This window comes from Suillus subaureus (assembly GCF_016647635.1).
Source record: "Suillus subaureus strain MN1 chromosome Unknown BJ212scaffold_249, whole genome shotgun sequence".
Taxonomy (NCBI): domain Eukaryota; kingdom Fungi; phylum Basidiomycota; class Agaricomycetes; order Boletales; family Suillaceae; genus Suillus; species Suillus subaureus.
The window spans coordinates 1-24,916 of record NW_024538805.1 but is presented as its reverse complement, the minus strand read 5'-3'; the positions used below and the strand labels follow the sequence as shown (position 1 = coordinate 24,916).

General features: G+C 45.3%; 7 protein-coding genes across 7 annotated transcripts; 2 read left to right on the top strand and 5 right to left on the bottom strand.

Annotated features, from left to right (window-relative positions):
* Nucleotides 1–2,886: 2,886 nt before the first annotated feature.
* Nucleotides 2,887–3,111, bottom strand: BJ212DRAFT_1219333 (uncharacterized protein; the record flags this gene model as incomplete). The annotated part of the gene is made up of 1 exon (XM_041329351.1): nucleotides 2,887–3,111. A coding segment is annotated over one exon (225 nt), but the record flags the coding sequence as incomplete, so codon positions are not given.
* Nucleotides 3,112–3,955: 844 nt separating this feature from the next.
* Nucleotides 3,956–4,591, bottom strand: BJ212DRAFT_1489253 (uncharacterized protein; the record flags this gene model as incomplete). Its single annotated transcript, XM_041341407.1, has 1 exon — nucleotides 3,956–4,591. The coding sequence occupies one exon, from the start codon at nucleotides 4,589–4,591 to the stop codon at nucleotides 3,956–3,958; it is 636 nt and encodes a 211-aa protein (XP_041185377.1).
* Nucleotides 4,592–6,467: 1,876 nt separating this feature from the next.
* BJ212DRAFT_1592119 (uncharacterized protein) lies at nucleotides 6,468–8,940 on the bottom strand (the record flags this gene model as incomplete). Its single annotated transcript, XM_041342524.1, has 10 exons — nucleotides 8,724–8,940; nucleotides 8,339–8,474; nucleotides 7,977–8,047; nucleotides 7,667–7,839; nucleotides 7,469–7,578; nucleotides 7,307–7,424; nucleotides 7,048–7,087; nucleotides 6,828–6,986; nucleotides 6,632–6,642; nucleotides 6,468–6,527 (listed from the first exon to the last, which is right to left on the bottom strand). The coding sequence occupies exons 1-10, from the start codon at nucleotides 8,749–8,751 to the stop codon at nucleotides 6,468–6,470; spliced, it is 906 nt and encodes a 301-aa protein (XP_041185376.1). The 5' UTR covers nucleotides 8,752–8,940.
* Nucleotides 8,941–12,668: 3,728 nt separating this feature from the next.
* On the top strand, nucleotides 12,669–14,417 carry BJ212DRAFT_1306205 (uncharacterized protein; the record flags this gene model as incomplete). Its single annotated transcript, XM_041333806.1, has 3 exons — nucleotides 12,669–13,217; nucleotides 13,273–13,706; nucleotides 13,736–14,417. The coding sequence occupies 3 exons, from the start codon at nucleotides 12,669–12,671 to the stop codon at nucleotides 14,415–14,417; spliced, it is 1,665 nt and encodes a 554-aa protein (XP_041185375.1).
* Nucleotides 14,418–14,828: 411 nt separating this feature from the next.
* On the top strand, nucleotides 14,829–15,170 carry BJ212DRAFT_1290330 (uncharacterized protein; the record flags this gene model as incomplete). The annotated part of the gene is made up of 1 exon (XM_041332088.1): nucleotides 14,829–15,170. A coding segment is annotated over one exon (342 nt), but the record flags the coding sequence as incomplete, so codon positions are not given.
* Nucleotides 15,171–16,109: 939 nt separating this feature from the next.
* Nucleotides 16,110–19,679, bottom strand: BJ212DRAFT_1306204 (uncharacterized protein; the record flags this gene model as incomplete). The annotated part of the gene is made up of 9 exons (XM_041333805.1): nucleotides 16,110–16,263; nucleotides 16,286–16,348; nucleotides 16,514–16,531; nucleotides 16,767–16,985; nucleotides 17,143–17,155; nucleotides 17,606–17,688; nucleotides 18,128–18,374; nucleotides 18,632–18,907; nucleotides 18,962–19,679. 9 exons carry the CDS (start codon nucleotides 19,677–19,679, stop codon nucleotides 16,110–16,112), a joined length of 1,791 nt encoding a protein of 596 aa, XP_041185373.1.
* Nucleotides 19,680–23,953: 4,274 nt separating this feature from the next.
* BJ212DRAFT_1306203 (uncharacterized protein) lies at nucleotides 23,954–24,873 on the bottom strand (the record flags this gene model as incomplete). The annotated part of the gene is made up of 4 exons (XM_041333804.1): nucleotides 23,954–24,208; nucleotides 24,271–24,296; nucleotides 24,343–24,491; nucleotides 24,593–24,873. Coding segments are annotated over 4 exons (711 nt in total), but the record flags the coding sequence as incomplete, so codon positions are not given.
* Between the last annotated feature and the right edge of the window lie 43 nt (nucleotides 24,874–24,916).

The window sequence follows — 24,916 nt, the reverse complement described above, 5'->3', positions numbered from 1 at the left end:
GACTCAGAAACTTGTACAAGCTGGAGAGACATTGAATGAGAAGCAATGGCAGGAGAAATGCACACATGCCACCTCCATGCATTTGTACCATGAGAAGGAACAAGACTAGCCAAAGAACAACAGAAGCCGAAGAACAACAGAAGTTTGAAGAAGAACTGTCAATGCAAGAGAAAGAGAACCAAGGTGAAGGAGAAACAGACAGAAACATATGAGGAAGAGAATGCAGAAATGGATGAGAACGATGAAGAAGCAGAGGACAATGACAACCAGGAAATGAGGAGTGGAGAAGAAGCAAGAGAGCAGGAGAGTGAAAACAATGATGAAGATGAAGAAGGCCAAGGGTGAGATGGCAAGAGCAGAAGAGAGCAGTGTGGGAGCGATGAGGACACCACCAGGTTTTTTTCAAGGGGGGCACTTGGAGTGGGGCACCCCCTAGTCAAGGGTTGCAGAGGCAGGAGTTTTTCAGAGGTTTGAGTAGCTTAGTCAGCCCAGGTGTGCCATTCAGGGCGTGGCAGTAGACACAGACTCAATCCCATTCAAGTGCCTCGCACATTCACTAAGGTTGGAGCTACCGCCCCAACACCTTGATAGGGCTGAAATCGATTCAAAGTAGTTGTTGGCATTCCTCTAAATCAAGAGTCTCATGTGAACATCTGTCCAAAGCATTTGCTCGAACCAAATAGTCAGGGGCACAGGATGCCTCAGCCTTTTTTGTATTCAAAACCTCCCAAAGCGCATTCATGGCTACAATGGCAGAAGCTGAATGGTTAGTTGCATCACCCAAGTCAACACCATCAGGGTTGTTGGCTGATTTTATCAGTTGAGAATTAAACAGATCGACATCTTCAAAGGTGCACTGCTGTACTCTCAGTCTATGGACAGCCTTGCCATACTCAGTATTGGACTTCATACACTGTTGCATATTGAGGCTAACCACCATATTTACTGTTTTCCATGCCAGGCAACCCAAGTGTTTTTGTATTTCATCATCAGTCTGACCAGCATAATGGGAGATAGATGTATGCAGTGTGCTCCCCCCTACAGGTGGATATTGATAACAATCTCCAGAGAAAATAACAACAACACCACCAAACCACAGATCTGGCCTCTCCTTTGCATACCATAATGCATGATCAATTTCAGTGAAGAGTTGGAGGCTAAGCAAGGAAGTTTCATCAATCAGCAAATACTGCATGTGGCGCCATTCGTCTCATAGCTGTGTCTTGTTTTGAACACTGATGACAACAGAATAGTCTTGGCTACTTACACCAGGTTTGCAGTTACCTTTGCCTTTTGAGTTAGACTTAATCTTGATGCCAAGTCCCTTGTGCACTGTCATGCCATCAATAAGTGCTGTTGCCAAGCCCATCAGTGCCAAGAAACAAATGATGTGGCCATAGCCATAGTACTCCATGACGGCTTGTACAGCTTTGACAACATGGGTTTTGCCAGTTCCTCCAGGTCCTGTCATCAACATAGTCAAGCCAGTGCAGGATCATCTCGTTTTTCAATGATTCTGTGCACAAAGTGCTCTGCAATTATATGGTATGCCACCCACTGCTTCTCATTAAGTTGATGCTCACTCCCTATCTTCATTATCACTGCAGCAGGATCCAAAACATCAGTCAATGTCACAACACACTCAGACTCTTTTTGGGCCAAAAACAGGTGCATATCAACCAGCATCGCACTATCACAATTATTTGTCACCAGGGCATGAGAGCAGTCAACTTGCTCATTTGGGTTCAAAGCATTGTGACATGTAGTTGCAACCACAGTTCCTGTTTTTTACCTCATCTGTCCATTGCTTTAGTTGTTTAGGGCTGCAATCCACTGTCAGGTTTGTCTCGACGACCACCCACTGAAGAGTCCATAGGAGGGGATACCTGGCAGGATGCAGTACTGGTGCTGTCCAGCCACCATGCCTGTGTGAGAAGCAGAATAAATTGGTTGATGTGGAAATACTCATGACTGCCCCTTGCCAGCAATCTGGCAGTGCAAAATTGATCTCATCCACATCATCTCTCGGAGGCCATGTAGCTGACTTCATGCTTGGCCTGGTGAGTCGAGCTTGTTTTCATAGTCTGTCTGCATTGCATTCATCCTCACACTCATGCACAGCTTCCCAGTGGTGCATGATTGCCTTACTACATTGTGAGAATGGAAACATCTCATATAGACATTCGGCTGTAATGCTATCCGGGATGAGGGGTGTAGTATTGCTGAATGGCTTGAAGTGAGCTAGCATGAAGAGAGCCCACAACTTGTTTTTGTTTGAATGAGGTATTGACATGCCAACCACTCTTGGAACCAACTTATGACTGCCCTCACTCCATTCCTCATTTATATGCTCTAACAATTCATGGGAGGTACAGAGCGGGTGGTTGCCCTTCAGTGAGTGTCTCTGGAATACACCAAGTTGTGACTCATGAGTGTTCTTCAAGCATTGCTTTTAGCTTTTGACTGGATCTGAACACACCAACAGAATTCATAGAAACACATATTTGCCAAGGAATCTGCACGATATATATAATGATGTATCTGGTTCATTTCAAAAATTCTACCTTCCTTGTCCATCACAATGCAAATACGCGTCTGCTTGTGTGTCATCTCAAATTTACAATCTTCGGAATCCAAGTCTTGGTCATCAGGATCATCCACATGTGTTTCACCTGCAACAGTACCCTTGACATAAGAGAGCTACAGAGATGACATCATGGGTACGGTGTCATGGGATGGGATGCCATCACCAAGTCCTTGGAGGTAATGTGCTGCCTGCTGGGCATGTATCTGCTGCTGACCATTGAATTGAGAAAGGCACTTGTGTAACATGTGCTTAGCACCATCAGCAAGGCTTGTCTGAAATTCATGCATAGGAACACAGGCAACTGCATGGGACAACAGGGACAACATCTCATAGGTTTTTGAATCCATCTTTGTAATGTAATCGGAGATATAGAACATTGCCACCTTTGCGCCTTTACCTGATAAAATACACTTAATATCATGATTGTGCCGACAGAACATGAGGATGTAAGGATTGAAATAGTTTACATACAGATCTTTGCACATGAAAATGACTGAATTTGTCTCCGGCTCAAAGTGGGACAACTCAATGACCTCATGAGGAAAGAGGAATCAACACTTGTCATCATTACTGTACTTGTGACAAACTGGCTGACAGCTGTGTCATTGTAAAGACTCACCACACTGCTTAACCTGTGTAGCAACATGGAGGACCACTCCTCATTAGTAGTGAGGGAAGGTTTGCCACAGTTGATGTCTTTCATCAATGGTGGCAGAGGAGGTCGCTTGACATGAGAGTCATACTTGTGATCAATTTTGACTTCTACATCAGGCAGATGATGGTGTATAATGTTGTCGAAGAGTGCAAAGAACCACTTCTGGTAAGCTTCATCACACAACATCAGATGAATTTCAGATAGATTGGACCCACCAACCACCCTAAAGCAAGTAGTGACCATAGAGAGAGCCTCATTCTGTGTATTCAGATGAACCATAAAAAGCTTGCAATCATCCGAAAATTCTGCCCATGGGGCTTGAGCAATTGCTTTTAAAGTCCCATCCCAGAAGATGCTCAAAGCAACACCTCCATGAAAACTCGAAAAAAATCTGCTGCTGCAACAGGATCCTGGGCCAGCCAGAGTGCACAGTCATGGGCCAAGATGAAGCGAGGGAAAACGTGCAGACAAATCTACAGTATGGTCACCAAACATCACCTGAAAGATGGGACTGTGAACAGTGCTTGGGTTGAAAGTGAAAAACAAGTGAGCAGACCAAAATAACTGAAGTAACTACGAATTTCATTATGCACATAAATTTTGGAAGCTTGTGAGCCAGGTATTCGAGCAGACATGGTGTTAACCTGCCTCAGCAACTTCAAGGCTGATTGCTCCCCACTGCTTAATTGCAAATAGTTGTGTTCTCGCTCTAATCAATATGCGAGATTGTCCAAAACTGCTAGAGAGACCTGAGTGAGTTTGCGGGCAACATCATCAAAGTTTGATTTGCAAACTGTGAAGAATGTCTGTAAATGTGCAGCCCAGCATTGAGTCATGTTCAATGCCACAAACAGGTAAGAATGATGGTAACGAAACGACCAGTCGGCCAGCTCCAAGTAGTAATGGGCTTGAGCCTCAAATGATAGAGTGGTTGGTCTCTGTGGATCTTCAAACCAACCTATTCCACAGGGAAACAACATGGGATACATACTGACAAGCAGATCCGGATTGTGATACTCTGTTATTGCTTGTGAGCCTTGGAGAATGACAAGATCTGGATGAGAACCTGAATGTGAGTATAAATTATGGAGCACAGCAGCAGTGAACATCTGCCCATTGATCTTGTCACTCTTGGGATCAGAAACTCCCATTTTCTCCAACATAACAACTTGTTCAGTTTGCTCACCAGAGGATTTGCCATGATCAGGATCATCACACATCAACTCAGCAGGATGAGTGGAAAACCTGGCAGTTTTTTCCTCAAAAACTGTACATGCATCGCGTTTGTGGTCTTCAATCACATGATCTGACAGTCTCAGCAGAATGTCGTCTTTAGGGTACATGGACATCACTTCAGAGTCCAGAGGGATTGTTGAGTACAGATGGTTGTGATGCTCAAGACACAAAAGGCAAGTCCACATCTTTCATTTACGCACACGGAAGACCATGCCCAGCTGATTAAGATTGAATTTGCTGGGTCTGATGAAGATGATGCTGAGGAGACCATTGACATCAGATGGCATGCAGGGCAGAACAGAAGCTGTAGAAACAATGTTCATGTCGTGCACACAAGTATTACCATGAAAAACCTTTGGCTGGGTGGGATCAGATGACTGAAACAATCATGTCACATGAGCCGTAACACAATAGATAGCACAGATCTTCTCCTCAACCCATGATATATCTTGCAAATGAACTGGCAGTTGTCCTCAATACAGGTTGTTAGCTAATGCCAAGTGAGGTACACTGTTAGGCTTGGATAAGGAGGCACGACATGAAGCACACAGAAACAGATGCACCTGGTCACTGGTGCAATCCACAATACCTGTGTGATCAAGCATCAAACCATTGATGATTGGACAATTGAAATAGAATGCATTGGACAACCCTTGAAGAACACACTTCTGAATAATGAATTGGTCAGTGAGATGGAGGGCTTCAAGATGGAAGACTGGCTTGCCAGTGGCAGAAATGACCCCAACCTTGGAATCTTGTGATGGCGAGCACACACAGCGCAGATGGGAGAAATGCTCCACTTAGAAGCCTGATAATAGTTATTAAGACATGAGTTCACAGTTGTCTGAGGGATGGGAACTGGCCATGCATGGCAATACTCTTCCAGCAGATGTTCATCCTCTTGAATCTTAATTTTTTGTCCTTGTGTCGCTGTAACTTCCATCGTTCAACCAGGGACAAGGGTTCTGTGGCCACACAACGAAGGACATCCAGACCATACTCAAATTCAAGAACGGCTGAGAGGTAATGAGTGTCCAGCAAATCAGAAGGAGAGGCAAAAGGAAAATGTGCAAACCACACCACATTCAAGGAATCCGCATCCACAGCCTGTAAATACATTGCACATTCATGGGTGTGACAAGCCAGACTATTGCTAGTCTTGGTATGAGACCAAGTATTCAACACAGGACGCCCATCCAGTGGTAGACTGCATATGCATTGTGATAGCACATCAAGCAATAAAGTGCAAAGACAACGTACAAGCACTTCAATCGGTAGAGCCAACCAAGGGACACACAAACAGTCAAGAGAGTAGGATGCATAACAGCTGGGAGGCGGTCAACAAAGGGACTGAGCAACCTCATCACCATACATGCTGAAGATGTGAGCAGACAGAGAGGTAACAAGTGGTGTGCACATCCAGAAGGTAGGACTACAGCTGAAAGAATCTTGTCAATACCCATTTGGGGCAAATCAGCAACACTGAACAGGCTCGAAGATAGTGTCACACAATAAGATTCACATGTTCCCCCTTGGTACATGGCTTAAGTTTAGTGCCTGGAAGGGCCTGGGTAGTTTTCGAAAGCACCGACACAAGAAGGTCCAAAAGGTGAGTGACGATGGTCTGCTTGTCGTGATCAATTCAAGCAGGAAGACAATCAATCTTCCTTGCAAGCGAGAAAGCCACTCTGTCACAACCACACATGCTGAACCTGCGCAGAAGTACACAGTGGCAATAACCTGAAGACTTGAACTCACTTGGACAGAGGGACAGAGATCTGTGGCCATCAGTAACGATAACGGAGAAACCATTGAATGCAACACAACCACAAAATTCAAAGGAACAAGTGCAACAGGAATGATGATGAGATATGAGTGAATTCAACAGCCATGCACAAAATTTATCAGGGGTATCAAAGTTATAGGTGTGATATTGCAAATAATAAAGTGCATCATAGTATACAGGGTATTCAGTAATGTTACGCATGATCAAAAGTGGTGGGCAGTCCCGCTCGTCGAGAACTTGAGCAATGTGACATGGAGCCTTGACTATAAAGGTCCTGAAAAAGGCTCAGAATGCAAGAAGAATGAGAATTACACTGAACTCACATCACAGGGTCCAAGAGCAGCAAAATGTCAAATATCACACACACCAGTGTACAGCCTAGTAGAGCACAGAATGGCTGAGGTCGAGAACAAGAATAACAAATGAAAATTTGTCAACATGTTGGGAGGTTCTGTGAAACCCTAAGCAACATTCATGGGAAAACGGGGCACAAGAGTTTGTAGAGAAAATGACATTTGAATGCTACAGAACCCTTTCTCTACTCTGTAGAGTTAGGGATGTACCTTCAGATTGCCCTTGAATGAAGTCGCCCATAGGTCTCATATCCAACACTAAAAGAGGGTGCAAAATATTGCTCCAGCCAGTTTTTCCTAGCTGTGGTGTGAGGGCAACAAGTGCAGCCTGGGCAGCATCATACTTAGCTTTACCAGCATGTATTTTTGCTGTCGCAAGATTGAGAGCAGTGCAGGCATGAGTGGATGCACCCTGACCTCGTACACTCACTAACCCTGAATATGTTGAGATGAGTGAATAAATGGATGTTCTGTCAAACATCATTCAATGCATCACAGGCCTGAGCATAACAAAGTTCCCATTCACAATCATAAAGCTTTTGGTGGCAAGGAATGTGTAGGTTGAGCTCAGATGGTGGCCAGAGTTTGAAGTCCTCTGGCTTCAGTGTTGTGGTATGTTGAGATTGATGAGCTTCCTTGGCAGAACAGATGGGGGTGACTGCAAGCATGTAAAGGACCTAGATGTGAACCCAATTATCCAGTTGGCATTGAAGAGTGTTGCTTTGATATATATCTTCATTTTTGTGTGTCAGTCGCATGCTGGCCCAGTGCTGATGCATCCACAGCCAAACATTGTCTGGTGTTTCTCTTGTGAGCAATAGTTCAGTAGATGTCCAAGTCATGATACTCACTGTTGATCCTGCAAATCAATCCCTGACACAATCAGGATACTTGGGGATATTTCAGTGTGCAACAAGATATCTGCACCAGATTGTAGGTCTGCAGCATCCTTCTTGGCTAGCTGACATCAAATAGCAGCCTGTGTGATGGCTTTCAGATAAAACCCATCAGTCTTGCTCAAACAGATAAGTAGATAATAATGTACAAACAACCCTGCTCCTGAATGGATTGGGTTTTGTGTGGTCCTCTTCCCATGCTATTATTTCTGATCTCCATGCAGACAGTGATAGTGCTGGTATCGTATGTCCGAGTTCATGCAGCTCCTCTCGATGAAGCTTGGATCTGCTGGAAGCTTGTTTGATTTTGTGGAGCATCCATTCACCTAGAAAAATGTGAGATCAAGCTAATATTAGCAATGCAAGATCCCCACCAAGCATTGTAATTTTTTCCAGTTCCAGTCTCCAAAATGGTCATCCAAGATGTCGTGATGTGCTCCTGGTCCCTCTAACCCTTTGGTACTTGATGCCACACAGTTAATGTTTGCCCATCCTCTCTTGGGTGCTTTCCCATCTGTGCATCTGACGTTCTTGCTACAGTTAAATGAAAACATTGTTTGACATGGTTGAATATGAGCATTGAGATGGAATTTTGGGATGAAAAATCTGATAATCTTGTTTTTGCAGGCAAGGTGCAGGCAAGGTGACAATGAGTCCATACAAGTCCATAATTTCTTATGCCATTGGCATGCCATATCATATGACAGGTTGAAAATGAAGACCAAAAAGCTAAGAATTACCAAAAAAACTAGATAGTCCATGTCTAACCCTAACTGGTAGTACAGGTTTAGATACATGAGGCTCAATGAGTAGTATAAAACGCACTTTTCGCCCTTTTGCAGATCACCCACTCCATTAGGAAGCTTCATATCATGCCTTGCGCAATCGACAGTCCCAACACCTGTTGCAGCAAGTCCCCTGGATGTTTTTACGTTGGCCATGTTCACAGCATTATGGCTGACTGTCATATGCCATTCCAGACTCTCAACTCTAAATCTGCTTCTCCGGATATCCAGATCCAAGATCCAGATCTCAAATGATCTGATCTATCTTTATCTTCCTTCCGGAATCTAAACCCTATATCAGTGCCCAATCCCATTTAGACTTCCCCTGTCTCTGGACTCCAGTTAACCATGTTTCCCTTCTGATTATTGATCCATTACATACATTTCATTTCTGGTGTTCATTATTCATGATCTGTCCTACTTACTAATAGACTTTGCATATGCTTTGTACATAGCCTTTATGTTTGCTGACTGATTCCTATATGATACCTACAGTATATAAACCTCCTGTAACTCTTGGAAATACTCCAGTTCAAATATCATCTTAGTTCCTGCTCATTCCTGTGTCCTCCGGACTCGAGATAAGTCTCTTGTCATATTCCAAGTCTTAGGATTGCATCCTAGACTACATTTCCAACTCTAACCCTCAAGGTAGTCTATCCTCTGTTAGTTTCTAGTCTGGACTTCGTCTGGATTAGTCTTATCTGCTTGTCCAAATAACATCTGGACATCCATTGTCCACCCTAGTCAAATCCCAGAAACTCTGGACAACTGTTCTAGCCCCTGGAAATTAAGGGCACATACTCGGGAAAGGGGCACAGCGTACGAGCTGAGGCCAAGCCCTTGTGATCCAACCCCCTTGAGCACACGACCCTAACACTGACACAAGTGCTTTTCTGCAATGAGATGAAATCAGAGAATGCTCTAGCAATAAATTATTTGCATACCTGCTGTGGCTTACAACTGCATTCACTTAGATACTGCTTATATGCCATCTCTTCAACAAATAAGACTAACCCTAACAAAAAGGTAAAACCCCTGTGAGGAGCATGAGCCAGCTCAAAGATGATAAACTGCAGATGATGATCAGCAACGGAAGAAATCAGGAGCAAAAGGCAATAGCAATAAAAGGACTAGGCAAAAATCCACTGCAACAGTGGATGATAGCACACAGCTCTGATGAGGATGACATCTGACACATAGATAAAAGTGTTCCAAGAAAACAGTAAGGAAACATTGCAAGTCAAAGTGCTGAGTGTACTTGGAAGGGTTAGTTATGTGCATTTTAAGAGCTTCACATAAATAAGACCAGGAATACCCTAAGAACAGAATACTTACCATTTTGACTGCTAAAGGCACACCTCATGCCAAGCCTCTTTCACCAATTTTGTGTCAGCAGTAACAGAATCAGAAAATGGCACCTGTGTGATAATCAGTCACTGAAAAATAGGATAGCAGTTGTGAGAAGCTGGCTCAGTGGCCTTTTGCAGTATGGTAGTATAGTGTAAATATTTATTTTCAAACCCTACAACTTGAACTACTGGGTTGGAGAGAAGTGAACATAATTTAAAAGGTTGAATGGTTTGAGAGACATTTCAAATGATCTAACTCTAACTCTAACCCTGGCCAACCCTCCACTGGAACAGTTCCAGTAGAAGCAAATAGATAATCTGACCTAACTAACTCACACTAACTAACCCTCCATTGGAACAGTTCCAGTGGAGGCACTTGGATAAATATGATCTGACTAACTAACCATAGCCAACTGCCTCACTAACAGACCTCTATCCTAACCATTTCAGTAGAGGCACTGATCCAACCTCCCTTACTAACTCTGACCTCCACTGGAACAGTTCCAGTGGAAGTAATGAACCAAACTAACTAACTGACCTTCACTAGAATGGTTGTAGTGAAGGTACTGACACAACTAACTAACCCTGAAATGGTTCTAGTAGAGGGACTAAACCAACATAACTAACCCCAACTGACCTCCACTAGAACTGTTCCAGTAGAGGCACTGGCCCAACTTCACTAATTAACTGACCTCCACTGGAACTGTTCCAGTGGAGGGACTAAACCAACCTGACTGACTGACTGACCTCCACTGGAACTGTTCCAGTGGAGGAACTAAACTAACCTGACTGACTGACAGACCTCTACTGGAACTGTTCCAGTGGAGGCACTGGCTAAACCAACCTAACTGACTGACCTCCACTGGAACAGTTCCAGTGGAGGGACTAAACCAACCTGACTGACTGACTGACCTCCACTGGAACTGTTCCAGTGGAGGTACTGGCTAAACCTAACTGACTGACTGACCTCCACTGGAACTGTTCCAGTGGAGGAACTAAACTAACCTAACTGACTGACTGACCTCTACTGGAACTGTTCCAGTGGAGGAACTAGACTAACCTAACTGACTGACTGACCTCCACTGGAACTGTTCCAGTGGAGGGACTGGCTAAACTTAACTGACTGACTGACCTCTACTGGAACTGTTCCAGTGGAGGCACTGGCTAAACTTAACTGACTGGCTGACCTCCACTGGAACTGTTCCAGTGGAGGGACTAAACCAACCTAACTGACTGACAGACCTCTACTGGAACTGTTCCAGTGGAGGCACTGGCTAAACTTAACTGACTGACTGACCTCCACTGGAACTGTTCCAGTGGAGGGACTAAACCAACCTAACTGACTGATAGACCTCTACTGGAACTGTTCCAGTGGAGGCACTGGCTAAACCAACCTAACTGACTGACCTCCACTGGAACAGTTCCAGTGGAGGGACTAAACCAACCTGACTGACTGACTGACCTCCACTGGAACTGTTCCAGTGGAGGTACTGGCTAAACCTAACTGACTGACTGACCTCCACTGGAACTGTTCCAGTGGAGGAACTAAACCAACCTAACTGACTGACTGACCTCTACTGGAACTGTTCCAGTGGAGGAACTAAACCAACCTAACTGACTGACTGACCTCCACTGGAACAGTTCCAGTGGAGGGACTGGCTAAACTTAACTGACTGACTGACCTCTACTGGAACTGTTCCAGTGGAGGCACTGGCTAAACTTAACTGACTGGCTGACCTCTACTGGAACTGTTCCAGTGGAGGCACTGGCTAAACTTAACTGACTGGCTGACCTCCACTGGAACTGTTTCAGTGGAGGGACTAAACCAACCTAACTGACTGACTGACCTCTACTGGAACTGTTCCAGTGGAGGGACTAAACCAACCTGACTGACTGACTGACCTCCACTGGAACTGTTCCAGTGGAGGTACTGGCTAAACCTAACTGACTGACTGACCTCTACTGGAACTGTTCCAGTGGAGGGACTGGCTAAACTTAACTGACTGACTGACCTCTACTGGAACTGTTCCAGTGGAGGGACTAGACTAACCTAACTGACTGACTGACCTCTACTGGAACTGTTCCAGTGGAGGGACTGGCTAAACTTAACTGACTGACTGACCTCTACTGGAACTGTTCCAGTGGAGGCACTGGCTAAACTTAACTGACTGGCTGACCTCCACTGGAACTGTTCCAGTGGAGGGACTAAACCAACCTAACTGACTGACAGACCTCTACTGGAACTGTTCCAGTGGAGGCACTGGCTAAACCAACCTAACTGACTGACCTCTACTGGAACTGTTCCAGTGGAGGGACTAGACCAACCTAACTGACTGACTGACCTCTACTGGAACTGTTCCAGTGGAGGGACTGGCCTATCAATATGCCTTAAAGAAACCCTTTACTAACCCAAACCTATATAGAAAATAGTGCTATAATGCCTTCGCGAGGGCCTGTACAATGGGCCTTTGCATTACAATAGCGAAAAAATGTCAAAATGACTGAGAAAAACGCATTTTTTGGGGGTGTCAAAAACCCCTCGAAGGTGGGGGTGAGTTAAAAACTTGTCAAAAACTCCCTGGGTAGTTTTTCACAGAGCCCTAATTGGAAACCAAAGCTTTCAAGCGAAACCGACGAAAACTTTTTGTCCGCCCGTGTCCGTTATGCAGAGTCCACTACCAAGTAAATTTGGTCTTCGTGTTCTACTGGATCAAACCAGTTTGGTTCTGCTGACTACAGCTACTACAGACCAATTCGTATTCGCTCATCGCAATTTGCATCTTCATGAGCTGCACATCGCTAAGCCTTGTGGTCAATTGCATCACCTCCATGAGCATCAGGTTTTCTGCCGATCCCAGCTTTCGAACTCTCAGTAGGGTCCAGGTTTGGTCGGAGATTAGTCGGAGTGTCAAAAATGAGTTCGTCCATATCTGGGTAACCGGGTTACAAGCATAGATCAATATTACTTGCTCTACAAATTGAACTCTTTTGTTAGTGCCATCCTTCAACTCGGACGCAATGCCTCCAAAAGCTCGTGCTGCCGCTATTCACTTGGGAATCGCTCGGTCTGCCCCTGGGCGCCCCGACATCGGCAGTCTGACATTGCAAGATCCATCGATTGAAGCCCCCGTTGGTCGTCCCCCAGCTGCCCACGACATCGAACCTACCATCGAATCTTGCGTCGCCGGAATCACAAAAATCGAACTCAACCATCTTGGCACCTTCTGCCATTTCTGCTCGGATGCGTGTGATACAACAACTTCCCACATGTGTGTCAAATGTGGCGCCATTATATGTCACCAAACACGGCCGGGCGGATCTGGATGCATTGGCCACGACTCGGTCCCGAAGAATTGGGAGTTCCTGTGTCCACTGTGCGCTAGAAAGATCGATGGAAAGGAGAGGAGCTTACCTTACAAGGTAATCGGATATGGGATGCGCAAGAGAGTGAAGAAGGCGTGGCCAGCTTGTATTGTTCACATAACCTTAGATTCGATGAAGGACCATTATCTGAAGCTCCTGATTAATCTTGACCTCGTGACCCAATACAAACAATCATCTGCAAATGTAAGCCATTCTCGTCCTTGACCCCTAGCACCTAACCTTTTTTTGTAATCGACAGTTGACCACTGCTACCCTCGCCATGAAGGCAGGGGCTCACGGGAAACAATCGCGTCTGTTGAAAATACCTTCGAACTTCATTACCACCTCCATCTTGGAGAATGTTCCCAGCAATACCTTTGTGATCATGGACACCCACTCCGATGAGTACACTGGAATGTTGCAGCATACCGGTGGGGCTTCCGGAGGAACCAATACCACCGCCGCAGAAATAATAGAAGCCTACCTCGGTAAGCAGTTCATGAAGGCGATGAAGATGGCGTCATCATATGCGAGAGATGATAAGTCGGTGGAGACGACCGTCAAGGGTAGCACGCCATGGTGCGATACCACGCCCAAGGCGAGGGGTGGACGGCGGGGACTTATCCTGGTTACTTGTGGGCCTGCCATGCGAGTCAGACATCACTTTGACTCGCTGCTGACACTGGTGAAGGAGTAAGTTGCATTGCATTAGTTTATCGCAGTCCCCCTCATAAGTATCTTAGCGACGTCTTTGATTTTATCATTGGATTTGGAGGAGCCTCGACGCTCCCTGTGAACGTTGGCCCCATGGTTCAAGCCTTTGTTCGCAATGCTACTCTGTTCGGAATACCGGATGTCTGGGACTCATTGTGCGAATTACTCGCCTCCAGTCCAGATGTTTTAGACCACAACACCGTCGTGATTGTCTATGGCTCATACGCAGAGGGGAAGCGCATCGTTGAGAGCAGAGAGATAAGCAAGCACCGTCCTCCGTATCGTGCGTTTGGCCACGAGTTCAGTGCATGCGCGAAAGAAGGCTGCCGTCCCGCGGCATCGGACAACCGGGTGTCGACAAAGAACGGCAAGGTTCGCATTACCTGTGCAAAGTGTCAATGGACATCCGCCTGGGTGGCTATTGACAAGGACAATGAGTATTTCTTCCGCGTCAAACCTACCATTGCTCCGACGCTCTTCTGGCACCATTTCCCCCCATCAGCTGGACTCAATAACTTTTTCGTGAACGCCACTCGAGCCGCCGATCGAAAGGACTCCAGGAGGAGCAAAAGACACGAGGCCAACACTGAAGCATCCACCCGTCGTCCTGTGAAACGCAGGAGGTTGTCGTCAAGTTTGGAAGGGTCAAGCAACGATGGCAGCGAAGGGTCGCCTATGACATATGAATGATGTGGATGCTTTCCATCCATAGCTTTCCTTTCGTCTACATTTTTGCGCTGTCATTGTTTGCAACTCAAAGCCAAATCGTTTTCGGTTGATTTGAATATGTAGAGAGCTGCGACAATATCAGAATCCCGACGCAAACACCTTTGATGCAAGCTCCTAGGACCCTTACATTCAATCATCAGTCACATGTGTCTCGTTATATCTCTCCCAAATATTGATGTGTGTTACTATCCACAATTTGTCGCTTAAGTGTGTCCGTCAGACATACGCTCCTTCTGATCACCCCGTTTTTCAACTGGTACCCGAGGAATTCTTTTAACAGGTCACAGAACATATGTCTGAGCTTGGTTATACCGTGCTGACTTGTGACAATATCTGGGACGCATATGTGGATCTTTTCATGTCCTTCCGAGCCTTTACTGGGGCGCATCATTACTGGTCATGGCATATACCTTCGTCAATGAGATGCTCAAGACTAGGAATGTGAGTCAAGATATTGAAGTTCGGTTACCGTGTCTCAGGCCAGCCCATGCTGCACTGGTTGTTCCCGATGATTCCAACAACAATCTTGGCGCCGCAAACTATCTTGTCGAGGAACGGATTAGTGTGAAATTCGTTAAATATATCAACAAAATCTCCGCCGTTCCTGCCTGTAGTCTAGAGGGCGGAGAAACGGTCATTATAATGTTGTTATGCTTCGTGCAACATGTCCAATGTCGCCTTACTGGCAGTATGGTTTACCTATCTGATTTTTAGGGTGAGTGCTCAACCCCCTTCCAGACACATGGCTGACTGACTGTACTATTTGGCATAGGTCCTGGTGACCTCCTCACTGACTGTCAAGTCCTAACGGGCCGTGAGTTGAAATTCTTTTGTGCTACAAATGGGCCGCCATGTTCATGTTAATGCAAGTATCCAGAGCTTTTATGGCAACAGGAACTGCACTTCTGCTTTTGACAGTTTCAGGTCTGCGCATAAATGTAACAAGTTCTGTCGCACCTTCGGCGTGGAACCTTTGGGTTCAGCACTACCGTATCTCTTTGAATTACCGATGCTTTTCTTGTTTCAGCTCCCTCGCACTGAGGTGATTCTTGTAGTACTATGTTTCAGTATCTTGTTCCATTCATAAGCATTATTTATAGGCATTGAGTCTTGACTGCCTGTGTTCGTCCTACATTTTTGCCAGTAGAGTATGTCATCATTCGCTACACAGCCCGAGAGAAAATCGGACATGGCCATTTCCATGCGCTGCCACACAGAGGCTGTAGTATTTTGTATTGCGTAGACACACGTTGGTATCTGCGCTTTCCGTAGCTGCGAAAACAATGTGCATTGATGGTTTTTGATGCATTCACTACAAGATAGAATTTCGTAGATCTGGATATAACTGTGTCCCTTGGATATCTCGCTGGATTTGACGCGAATATACGGAAATCAATGGATTACAGTCAGAAACCTAAATAGAATGCATGAATCTTGCCAAGTGTCTTGAATGTGCCAACAGAGAGATTGCAGCGCTTGGCAGATTGAGTGCCATCAAGGTCTGAAAAGAGCTGTTCAACCTCGGACGATGGACAGAATAACAATTGCAAAACTCTTCAGCGGGCGTGTGCCAGAGTTGATTAACACTATCATACACCGAAATAATACTGTACTAGCATTTGGCGTGCTATTGTGCCTTCCTGCACTGGCATGTCAGCCAAGTCCGGACTTCCCCTTGGCAGGAGAAGGGAAGGTATATATGGTGTCTGGATGACTCCAGACCACGCCATCCTTATCAGGGAGAGAAACCATTCCCCTGGGAGGACAGAACCCATGCATACGTTGGTCATTGAGCAATGCCGCCTCGCTATGAAAACAATCAGACACACGAGTATATGAGCGCAGGGGTGTCGGGCTTCTTGCCCAGGTCTGTCAACCACAGATTGCGTCTCCTTGACAGGAGAAGAGGACGTCATGTATGCTATATGTCTGGATGACTCCAGAATACATGTCACTGGAGTGTGACACGGCGCGGTACATGACGGTGTGGAGAAGACCAAAGAAAGTTGGATGTTGGGCAAATCATTAAGTACACGAATCCAGAACACCAAACATACCACCATACCGCCACACAACTACACATGACAATTATAGTAACTTTTCGCGATGCCAAACACAGACAAATGTAAGATTTTTCAGTGGCTGACTATGCTACCGACACGGTTAGAAAAGTTCTACAGTACGCTTTCTCATAAGGCATAATGTCGGGACCAAATATTACATGACTATTTACCAAAGCTGAAGCGCCGAAATACGTATATGAATGCCTATTGTTGTCTGCTTTGCCCTGCGGAATTCCTCCCTGCGCACCAAACCCTAAATGGCCGCAGCTGCCTCGACAGATGATATGACTGCTCAAGTTCTCTAAATTGAAGGCAAGCATCTTCGAGCTGCTGACACAGCGTGAAAACTTGCGCAAATGTGTAATACGGAGTCACATTTTCATCTTCCTCACCATCCTCATCATTTGAATCCACCTCTATGATATCTCCACCCTCAACAGGACTTGATCCCCCAAATAAGGCGTCTCTAATGACACATAAAGTAGTCCTAAGACTTATGCGTTATGCATGCATATTACCTGTGTCCCACAGCGGGACCCACCAAGAGTTGATGCATCATGAGAATTATGCGTTATGAGAAGGTGTACTGTATAGTCATTTACCGTCATTTGCGTTTGCCTCACATCACACTCAAATCTGATGCCATTGCATGTGACTTTTTTGCTCTATCATATGAGTTACGTGTATGACCATGTATTGGTAGCAATGATTTGCATAAAAGTCCTTAGATGCTTGTGCAATGTTATGTATTTTCATTGCTTTATGTCTCTGAAAGCAAAAAAAAACTAGGATCGGACTCAGACATCACGGAAATACATACATGCACACCCCACATATAGAACCATTCAATTCCGCAAGCGAGCTGATGAAACTCATAACATTGGTTATCATAGGTGGCCTCTCATGAGACTTGGCACATCATCGTCATGCCTTGGAGCATGATGGGTGTCAGCATTTGGCAACGTTAGGGAGGGACTGCCCAAGGAACTGTGTGCCTTGTGCGAATTGTAAAGCAGATGGCGACGGTATCTTTCCTTTTCCACTAAGACATGTTCATCGTTGGTTTCTGATAAAAGAGAGTCGAACCTTGCTTGCTAAACGGATTATGGCCTATTCTCAAGGGCTTCTCAGTACTAAACCATTTGCTCCTTAAGGTACCAGCAGGTGGACTACAGAGAACCATGTCTTGCAGGGAGCACTGCAGAGGCAAAGACGGCACAAACTGAGGCCGTCAACTGCTGAGCCACCCTATTTTGCCTCTCGAGGGCACACCAGATCATGATCAGTTCTATGCTTGTGGCTGACAAGTTCTTATTATTAGGGTTATCAATAGGCGGTGATGAGGTACTTGGGAGCAGGAGGAAGTTGATAGCCGGTACGATGTAGAACAGGAGAAATAGGGGTGGTTGTTGGTGGATTCATTCAGAAGGGCATACAGTCATTATGCGGGTTAGAAAACAATGTGCACTGTGGATGTCTGGTCAGAAAGTTCCGGGTTATCTGTTATTACATTAATGCAATAACAGATAGCCTGGAACTTTCTGACCAGACGCCCTCAGATATGTTTCTCGGACTCTGGCGCAGAGTCTGAGCAGACTTAACACATACCGTCCATTTTCTGTATGTCCTCCATGCAGGGAGCAAATGCCAAGGGCAAGCAAGGTTTTGGCCCTTCCCAAGTTTAAAAATGTTTGCCACCAATGTATGCCCTGTCTTACAGAAACCTCACTGGCAAGGGTGGTGATGCTCTCAGAAGAGTCATTGACATTCATCTGCATCATTGCTCCATTCTCTCCTGCAGAGGGGTTGACCGAATCATGACATTGGTTGGTTGCGGTGACACATAAGACATGTGCTAGAGTACAGTAATTAAAAAGCATGTGACATAAATGCCGACAGAGACGTTGTCTCCTGTTGTATGAGTTGTATGACCGTTGTTTAAGGCCAGAGTACTGATGGCACAAAAAACGCAGAGTGACAGGAGGGTGGGAAGATCTGGTACTGTGAGTGTCGCAAGTGTTGTTTTCGTGTTCTAGCTCAGCTAAAAATGGAGGGCTGCATTCATGTATTTCTTTCCTGTACTCAAATATCATGTTAGTGGGGCAGACGCACAAGTCCATCCACTCCTCACCGCGCGAAGGAGCTGGTCCTTTCTTTTGCTAATGAATTGTATTGGTGGCTCATGGGACTCATGCCACCTGTCTGGCAATTCTGCATTTTCATCGTGTGTGATGTGGACCTCCTCCCCTCCGTCTCTGAGCCTCTTGAGAGCTGCATCCATCTCTTTCTTGAACATTACTGAGAGGTCAAGTCCCTTGGACATCCATGCATCATCTGCCTGGCCAAGCATCATTGAGATGTCGTTCACATTTACGCCCCAGCCCGTTTCTGAGGCCATCGCAAGTTAGCGCAGATGCACGCGTCCGCATCAGGTACGCGTACCGAATATCTTTTTGTTTTCTGGGTGCAATGGATCGGCCTCTAAATATATGTCCGCATCGTCAGGCAACTCGTCGAACTCCACGAATAGCCAATCTCGGTGATCGCGAATGAGGAACTCGTCGAGTGATTTAATCCGCTCATCATTCACGCCGTTCGCCACGCACTCCTCCAACACAATTCTTCTGGCAACCATGGCTTGAAGGAAACGTGCACCAGCGTTCTTGCGAGAGGTGTCAATCAGGACTGCCCTCTCTTGTTGCGCCTTTGTTTTCTTCTGCTTTTGATGCTTCTTTGACTCACCATCCCAACATTTCCACACTGCGAGCCAGTACTCTACACAGTAGCAAAGATACACCCAGGACGACCGATATCTGGCGGGGAGGAGCACATAGCCGAGAATCCGCTGGTCCTTCATAGCAGGAACCCGCAAAAACTCAAGTTGACCGGCATCCCCTGCACCATAGCTTATCAGTTCCGGAACACCGTAATGAATTCTGTGGGGTGCACGCGCATCCCATTGGTCCATAGAGAGTTCGGCCTTGGTGACAGGGATGCGGAAATCACGGATGGGTTGAGGAAGTGCCCCACTGATGGCAGCATGCTTTGCTGCAGATTTTGCTGCAGTCATCGCACGATATTGTTTGTGAACGGGTTTGAAGTGAGGTTGAAGCACCGTGCCCCCGTGTCGCTGGCGACCTATTTTCTTGATGCGAGGCATTCAGTGAGTATCAGCAGGACAAGGGCAAGCGTGATGATGAATCACAAAGATGACATAGCAACATTTACTAACTCCGCCGCCAATGGCCGATCTGAAAGTACAGTATTCCACGGTCGCTTGCATCGTTGCACAATAACAGTCAAATCACATTATTCTTGCTGATATGTTTTCATGGCAATAGAGCTATGTATGACTGATGTAATGTCTCAAATCTGCCAGCAGGAAATGTCACGATGTTGCAATTTATAGCTGACAACTCGCCTTCTTACACACATAGCACCTTTGAATGATTTGCTGTACAAACAGACTTCATATATCAATGAGGACTACCTTTGCTGACATCTGACATGTGTTATTGGCAAAGATCGCGGCATTCTCAAGGTCCGAGTTCCTCTTCTCGAAGACAATACCAACAGAGACCGACAGTCATGGTGAGACTCAGTGAGCAAATCGAAGGCTACTCGCTGCTCCAGGCTCGTGGTTGTCATATTGTACTAGAAAGACAAGCGAATGTTTGTATCGAGCGGGGGTCGCAGCGGGGTCAAATGACATGGTGGGCGGATGAGAAGATGCACGTGGTTCAACTGCACTAACTGGGAATAAACATTATCTGTAGAGCACAACTATGGACTTGCACGCGAAAATCACACACATAAACATGCAATGCATGCAATACGTGCAAAGTTTGCAAACTAGGCGATCAAAGTCTGATATACTTGCATTTTTTTCACCTTTCCAAAGGTTCTTTGCGTCTTGCACAAAATCTGAGTTTTGCCGTCCCGAATTTCTTAGATTTGTATCCACCTCAATTTGTACTCTAACGCATATCTTCACGGATCAACCTCTAAATTGTCGGGTTTCGCTGAGCGTGAGTGTTCCAATTGGACCGTCAACCATAAACAATTTCCATAATGGCCTGCACATGCAACAATGATCAATGGCCGCCGTGGACTGACTCTCCAACACACTATGCTCGACTTTCATACAGATGCATTCACACACAGTCAACTGTACACAGCACTGTCTATGGTGTGAAATTGTTGCGATGTTTGCACATTGTTTTCACACAGGAGTGAAGAAAGAGAGATGGGGAAAGTAGTTTCTTTTCATTACTGCTGTAAATGAATCTGACAGGATAACAATATAAAATATGACTGAGCCATGCACAGGCAAGCAGAAATGAGAAAAAAAATTACAGTAGCTGGTGTGTAGTGAAGCAATACCCAAGTTGCACTTACAGCTAAAATTGTTGAGGTGCAGGTGGGATTTGTCGCGGCACTTGACGAGGCAGTGATGCGGCATAGATGAGGTTTGACATGGCATGGCAAGTGGGCTATCATGCACCATAGGTAAGTGTGGAGGTTTACATTAATATGGAGGCTGCAAAGATGTTGGGGAGAACCTGTCATCGTATAGAGTACAGAGGGCGGATCAGACTTGACATGGTGGGGGTCGCTGTAATGGAACACACCAAAGGGAAGTACTAGCGCAAGATCCTGTAAGGATGATGTATTAAGTCTGATACTCACCACATGGCCATGTTATATTAACAATGCTTGTTATCCTGTTTGTAATGCATTGGACTAGGACACTCGGCAATTAAAGTGTGGTTCTATCATGTTTGGGTGCCAAACATCCTTCATTGCGGATGACAGTCTATAGATAGTGATCTATGAAGCATACAGTTAATAGCCTTTTTCACGCCTTGCTGATGGTATGCCCCCTGCCCTTCCTGATCATTTGCTTGCAGTACAAATAAGATTTGCATTGACATTTGCCAACTTCTGCCTGCAGTAGTAGGTTGGTCAGTCTATCAGACAAATTATACAATTTACAGAATGTGTTCGTGGGTGTGGTGAGCACCTCCTTCTTTCATGCTGTATCAGCACACTTCCTGCAGGGCCTCAGGAACATTATGTTCTGGGTGAAAATATCATTAGATCATGTTTTGATAGAAATATATACATAAAATACTAGCTTATTGAGGGCTGGGGATGGAGTCAGATGGGGAGAATAGAGCCAAGAGAGATGAGGGAGGAAAAATCTGGGGTGAGTAAATAAGGTCAGTGAATTAAGGGCCACAGAAAGAATGTGTTCCCCCCCTGCCACAAATTATGAGACATGATGTCCCCCTGTTGACTCTGACCATGTGTTCCCTCTTTCTCACAGATGATGTTCCTCTGTTCCCACTTTCCCACAGACAGCGTTTCTGTGTTCCCTCTTTCTCACAGATGATGTTCCTCTGTTCCCACGTGCCTTTCATAACCAAATAAAGAATGTGTTCCCTCTTTCTCACAGACAATGTTCCTGTGTTCCCACTTTCCCACAGATTGTGACACATAATGTTCCCGTGTTCCCTCTTTCCCACACAGTATGACACATAATGTTCCTCTGTTCCCACTAACCCTGTGTTCCCTCGTGCCTTGCCTAACCAAATAAAGACATGGTGTTCCCTCTTTTCCCACAGAATATTGGTCTTCGTGTTCCTCTGTTCCCTTTACTAACCAAATTAAGGTGTTCCCTCGAGGAACATCTATGGGACCATAGATGCTTGACTCCAATAGATAGGGAAAGGCGAAAACCTGGTTTGGACTGGGCTTGACTTTGCTTGATTTTCGATGCTTTTTTGCTATTGTGTTCCTTGATCTGACGTGTAGGGGAAGGCGAAAACCTTGTTTGGACTGGGCTTGATTTTGCTTTATTTTTGGTATTTTATGGCTCTGGGGTTGGTTTATTTTGGCCATTTTGCGGGTATTGTGTTGTCTTGGTATTGTGCCGTATTTGTTGTCCTTGGGTTGACTATTGGGGTGTTTTGTGATCTATTGCGGTTTTGTATCGTATTCCTTATGCTTGTGTTGACTATCGTAGTCTATTGCCTTGCTTGTCTGGCTGTTGTATGGTAACTCTAACCGAGACACCGAGAGAATACGTTTTTATCCGAGACGACGAGAAAGCTAACGGGCGGGGGGGTGGGGGGGATTTAAGAATGTTGACGTATGGTGAGCCCTGTTGTCCTTATCCTTGACTATTGTATTGTTATTGTATGCGATTGTATTGTATTGTGTCGTCTTGCGTTGTTATTGTGTGGTGGTCTATTGTGTTTGTTATCCTTGACTTGACTTGGTTGTCGTAGCGTGTGGTGTGGCGTTTCTTATCCTTGTCCTTGTCTTTTGCTATCGTAGTCTTGACTATCGTGTTGCTCATCCTCATCCTTGTTTCAACTTTGCTTGACTTTGCTTGATTTGAGGGGTGGGGTGAGGCGAAAACCTTGTTCGGACTTGGGTTGACTTTGCTTGATTTTCGCTATTTTTGTGCTATTGTGCTGCTTGATCTGATGCGTAGGCTGAGGCGAAAACCTTGTTCAGACTTTGCTTGACTTTGCTTGATTTTTGCTTGATTTTTGATATTTTCTTGCTATTGTGTTGCTTGATCTGAAGCGTAAGCGAAGGCGAAAACCTTGTCAGGGCTGGGCTTGACTTTGCTTGATTTTTGGTATTTTTTTGGTATTGGGTTGCTTGATTTTGCTTGATCTGAAGCGTAGGGTGAGGCGAAAACCTCGTCAGGACTGGGCTTGACTTTGGTTGATTTTTGGCGTTGTGTTGGTTGATTTTGCTTGATCTTGAGGCATAGGGTGAGGTGAAAATCTTGTTTGGACTGGGCTTGACTTTGGTTGATTTTTGCTTGATCTGAGGTGTAGGTTTAGGCGAAAACCTTGTCAGGACTGGGCTTGACTTTAGTTGATTTTTGGTATTTTTGTTTGTATTGTGTTGGTTGATTTTGGTTGATGTGAGGGGTAGGTTTAGGCGAAAACCTTGTCAGGACTGGGCTTGGTTTTGGGTTCATTTTGGTATTTTTTTGGTATTGCATGGCTTGATTTTGGTTGATGTGAGGGGCAGGCTTAGGCGAAAATGTTGTTCAGACTTGGGTTCATTTTGGGTGATTTCTGCTATTTTTTTGGTATTGTGTTGGTTGATTTTGCCTGAGTTATTGCTGTTGTATTGCTTGTCTTGCTGGGGTATTGTATTGTGGTGTATTGTAGTGTGTTGCTAAGCTATCTAACCGAGAAGCGAGACACCGAGAGAATATGTTTTTATACGAGACGACGAGAGAGCTAACGGGTGGGTGGGTGGGGACGGTCTAACATATGATTGCCCTGCTTATCCTTATCCTTATCCTTGACTATCGTATTGTTATCGTAAGTTATCGTATCGTAGTCTATCGCGTTTCTTATCCTTGTCTTGACTATGGTATCGTGTTTCTTATCCTTGACTTGCTTATCGTATCGTAGTCTTGACTATCGCGTTTCTTATCCTTGACTTGCTTATCGTATCGTAGTCTTGACCGTCGTGATCCTTATCCTTGTCTTTTGCTTGTTTTCTTGATTTTTTGCTATCGTAGTCTTGACTATCGTATTCCTTATCCTTATCCTTATGGCCCGGGTCGAATCCTCGTTCAGACTTTGCTTGATTTTGCTTGATTTTTGCATTTTTATCGGAGTAGTTCCCACGGTTGAGTTGCTTTGTTGAACCCTTTGATTTCGAGTATTTTGCTTATAATTCATTAGGATCTTATCCTATTGATGTCATTAGACTATGGATGGACTCCCCTTGACGAGGGCTATGACATTGGTTTTCATCAATTAGTTGATCAGGTATTAGCTTACATAATGTCTTTGTCTTGTCATGGAGTCGAGCCTCCGATGGAACTGTTCCAGTGGAGATCATTGTTGTTGACACCCTGGTACTCTGTGACCCTCCAGTGAAACAGTTCCAGTGGAGATCATTGTTGTCGACACCCTGGTACTCTGTGACCCTCCAGTGGAACGGTTCCAGTGGAGATCATTGTTGTCGACACCCTGGTACTCTGTGACCCTCCAGTGGAACGGTTCCAGTGGAGATCATTGTTGTCGACACCCTGGTACTCTGTGACCCTCCAGTGGAACGGTTCCAGTGGAGATCATTGTTGTCGACACCCTGGTACTCTGTGACCCTCCAGTGGAACGGTTCCAGTGGAGATCATTGTTGTCGATACCCTGGTACTCTGTGACCCTCCAGTGGAACAGTTCCAGTGGAGGATTATATTTGTGAAATGTCTTGAAACGACCCCTTCTTAACCACGACCCATATAGAAAAGTGCTATATAATCGTGTCATATCCTGGTCAAGCCATGTAACCTCTGACAGGGTTTTCCTTCTCTGCAATATATAAGTGAATGTTAACATCAGGTAAAGCTTTATA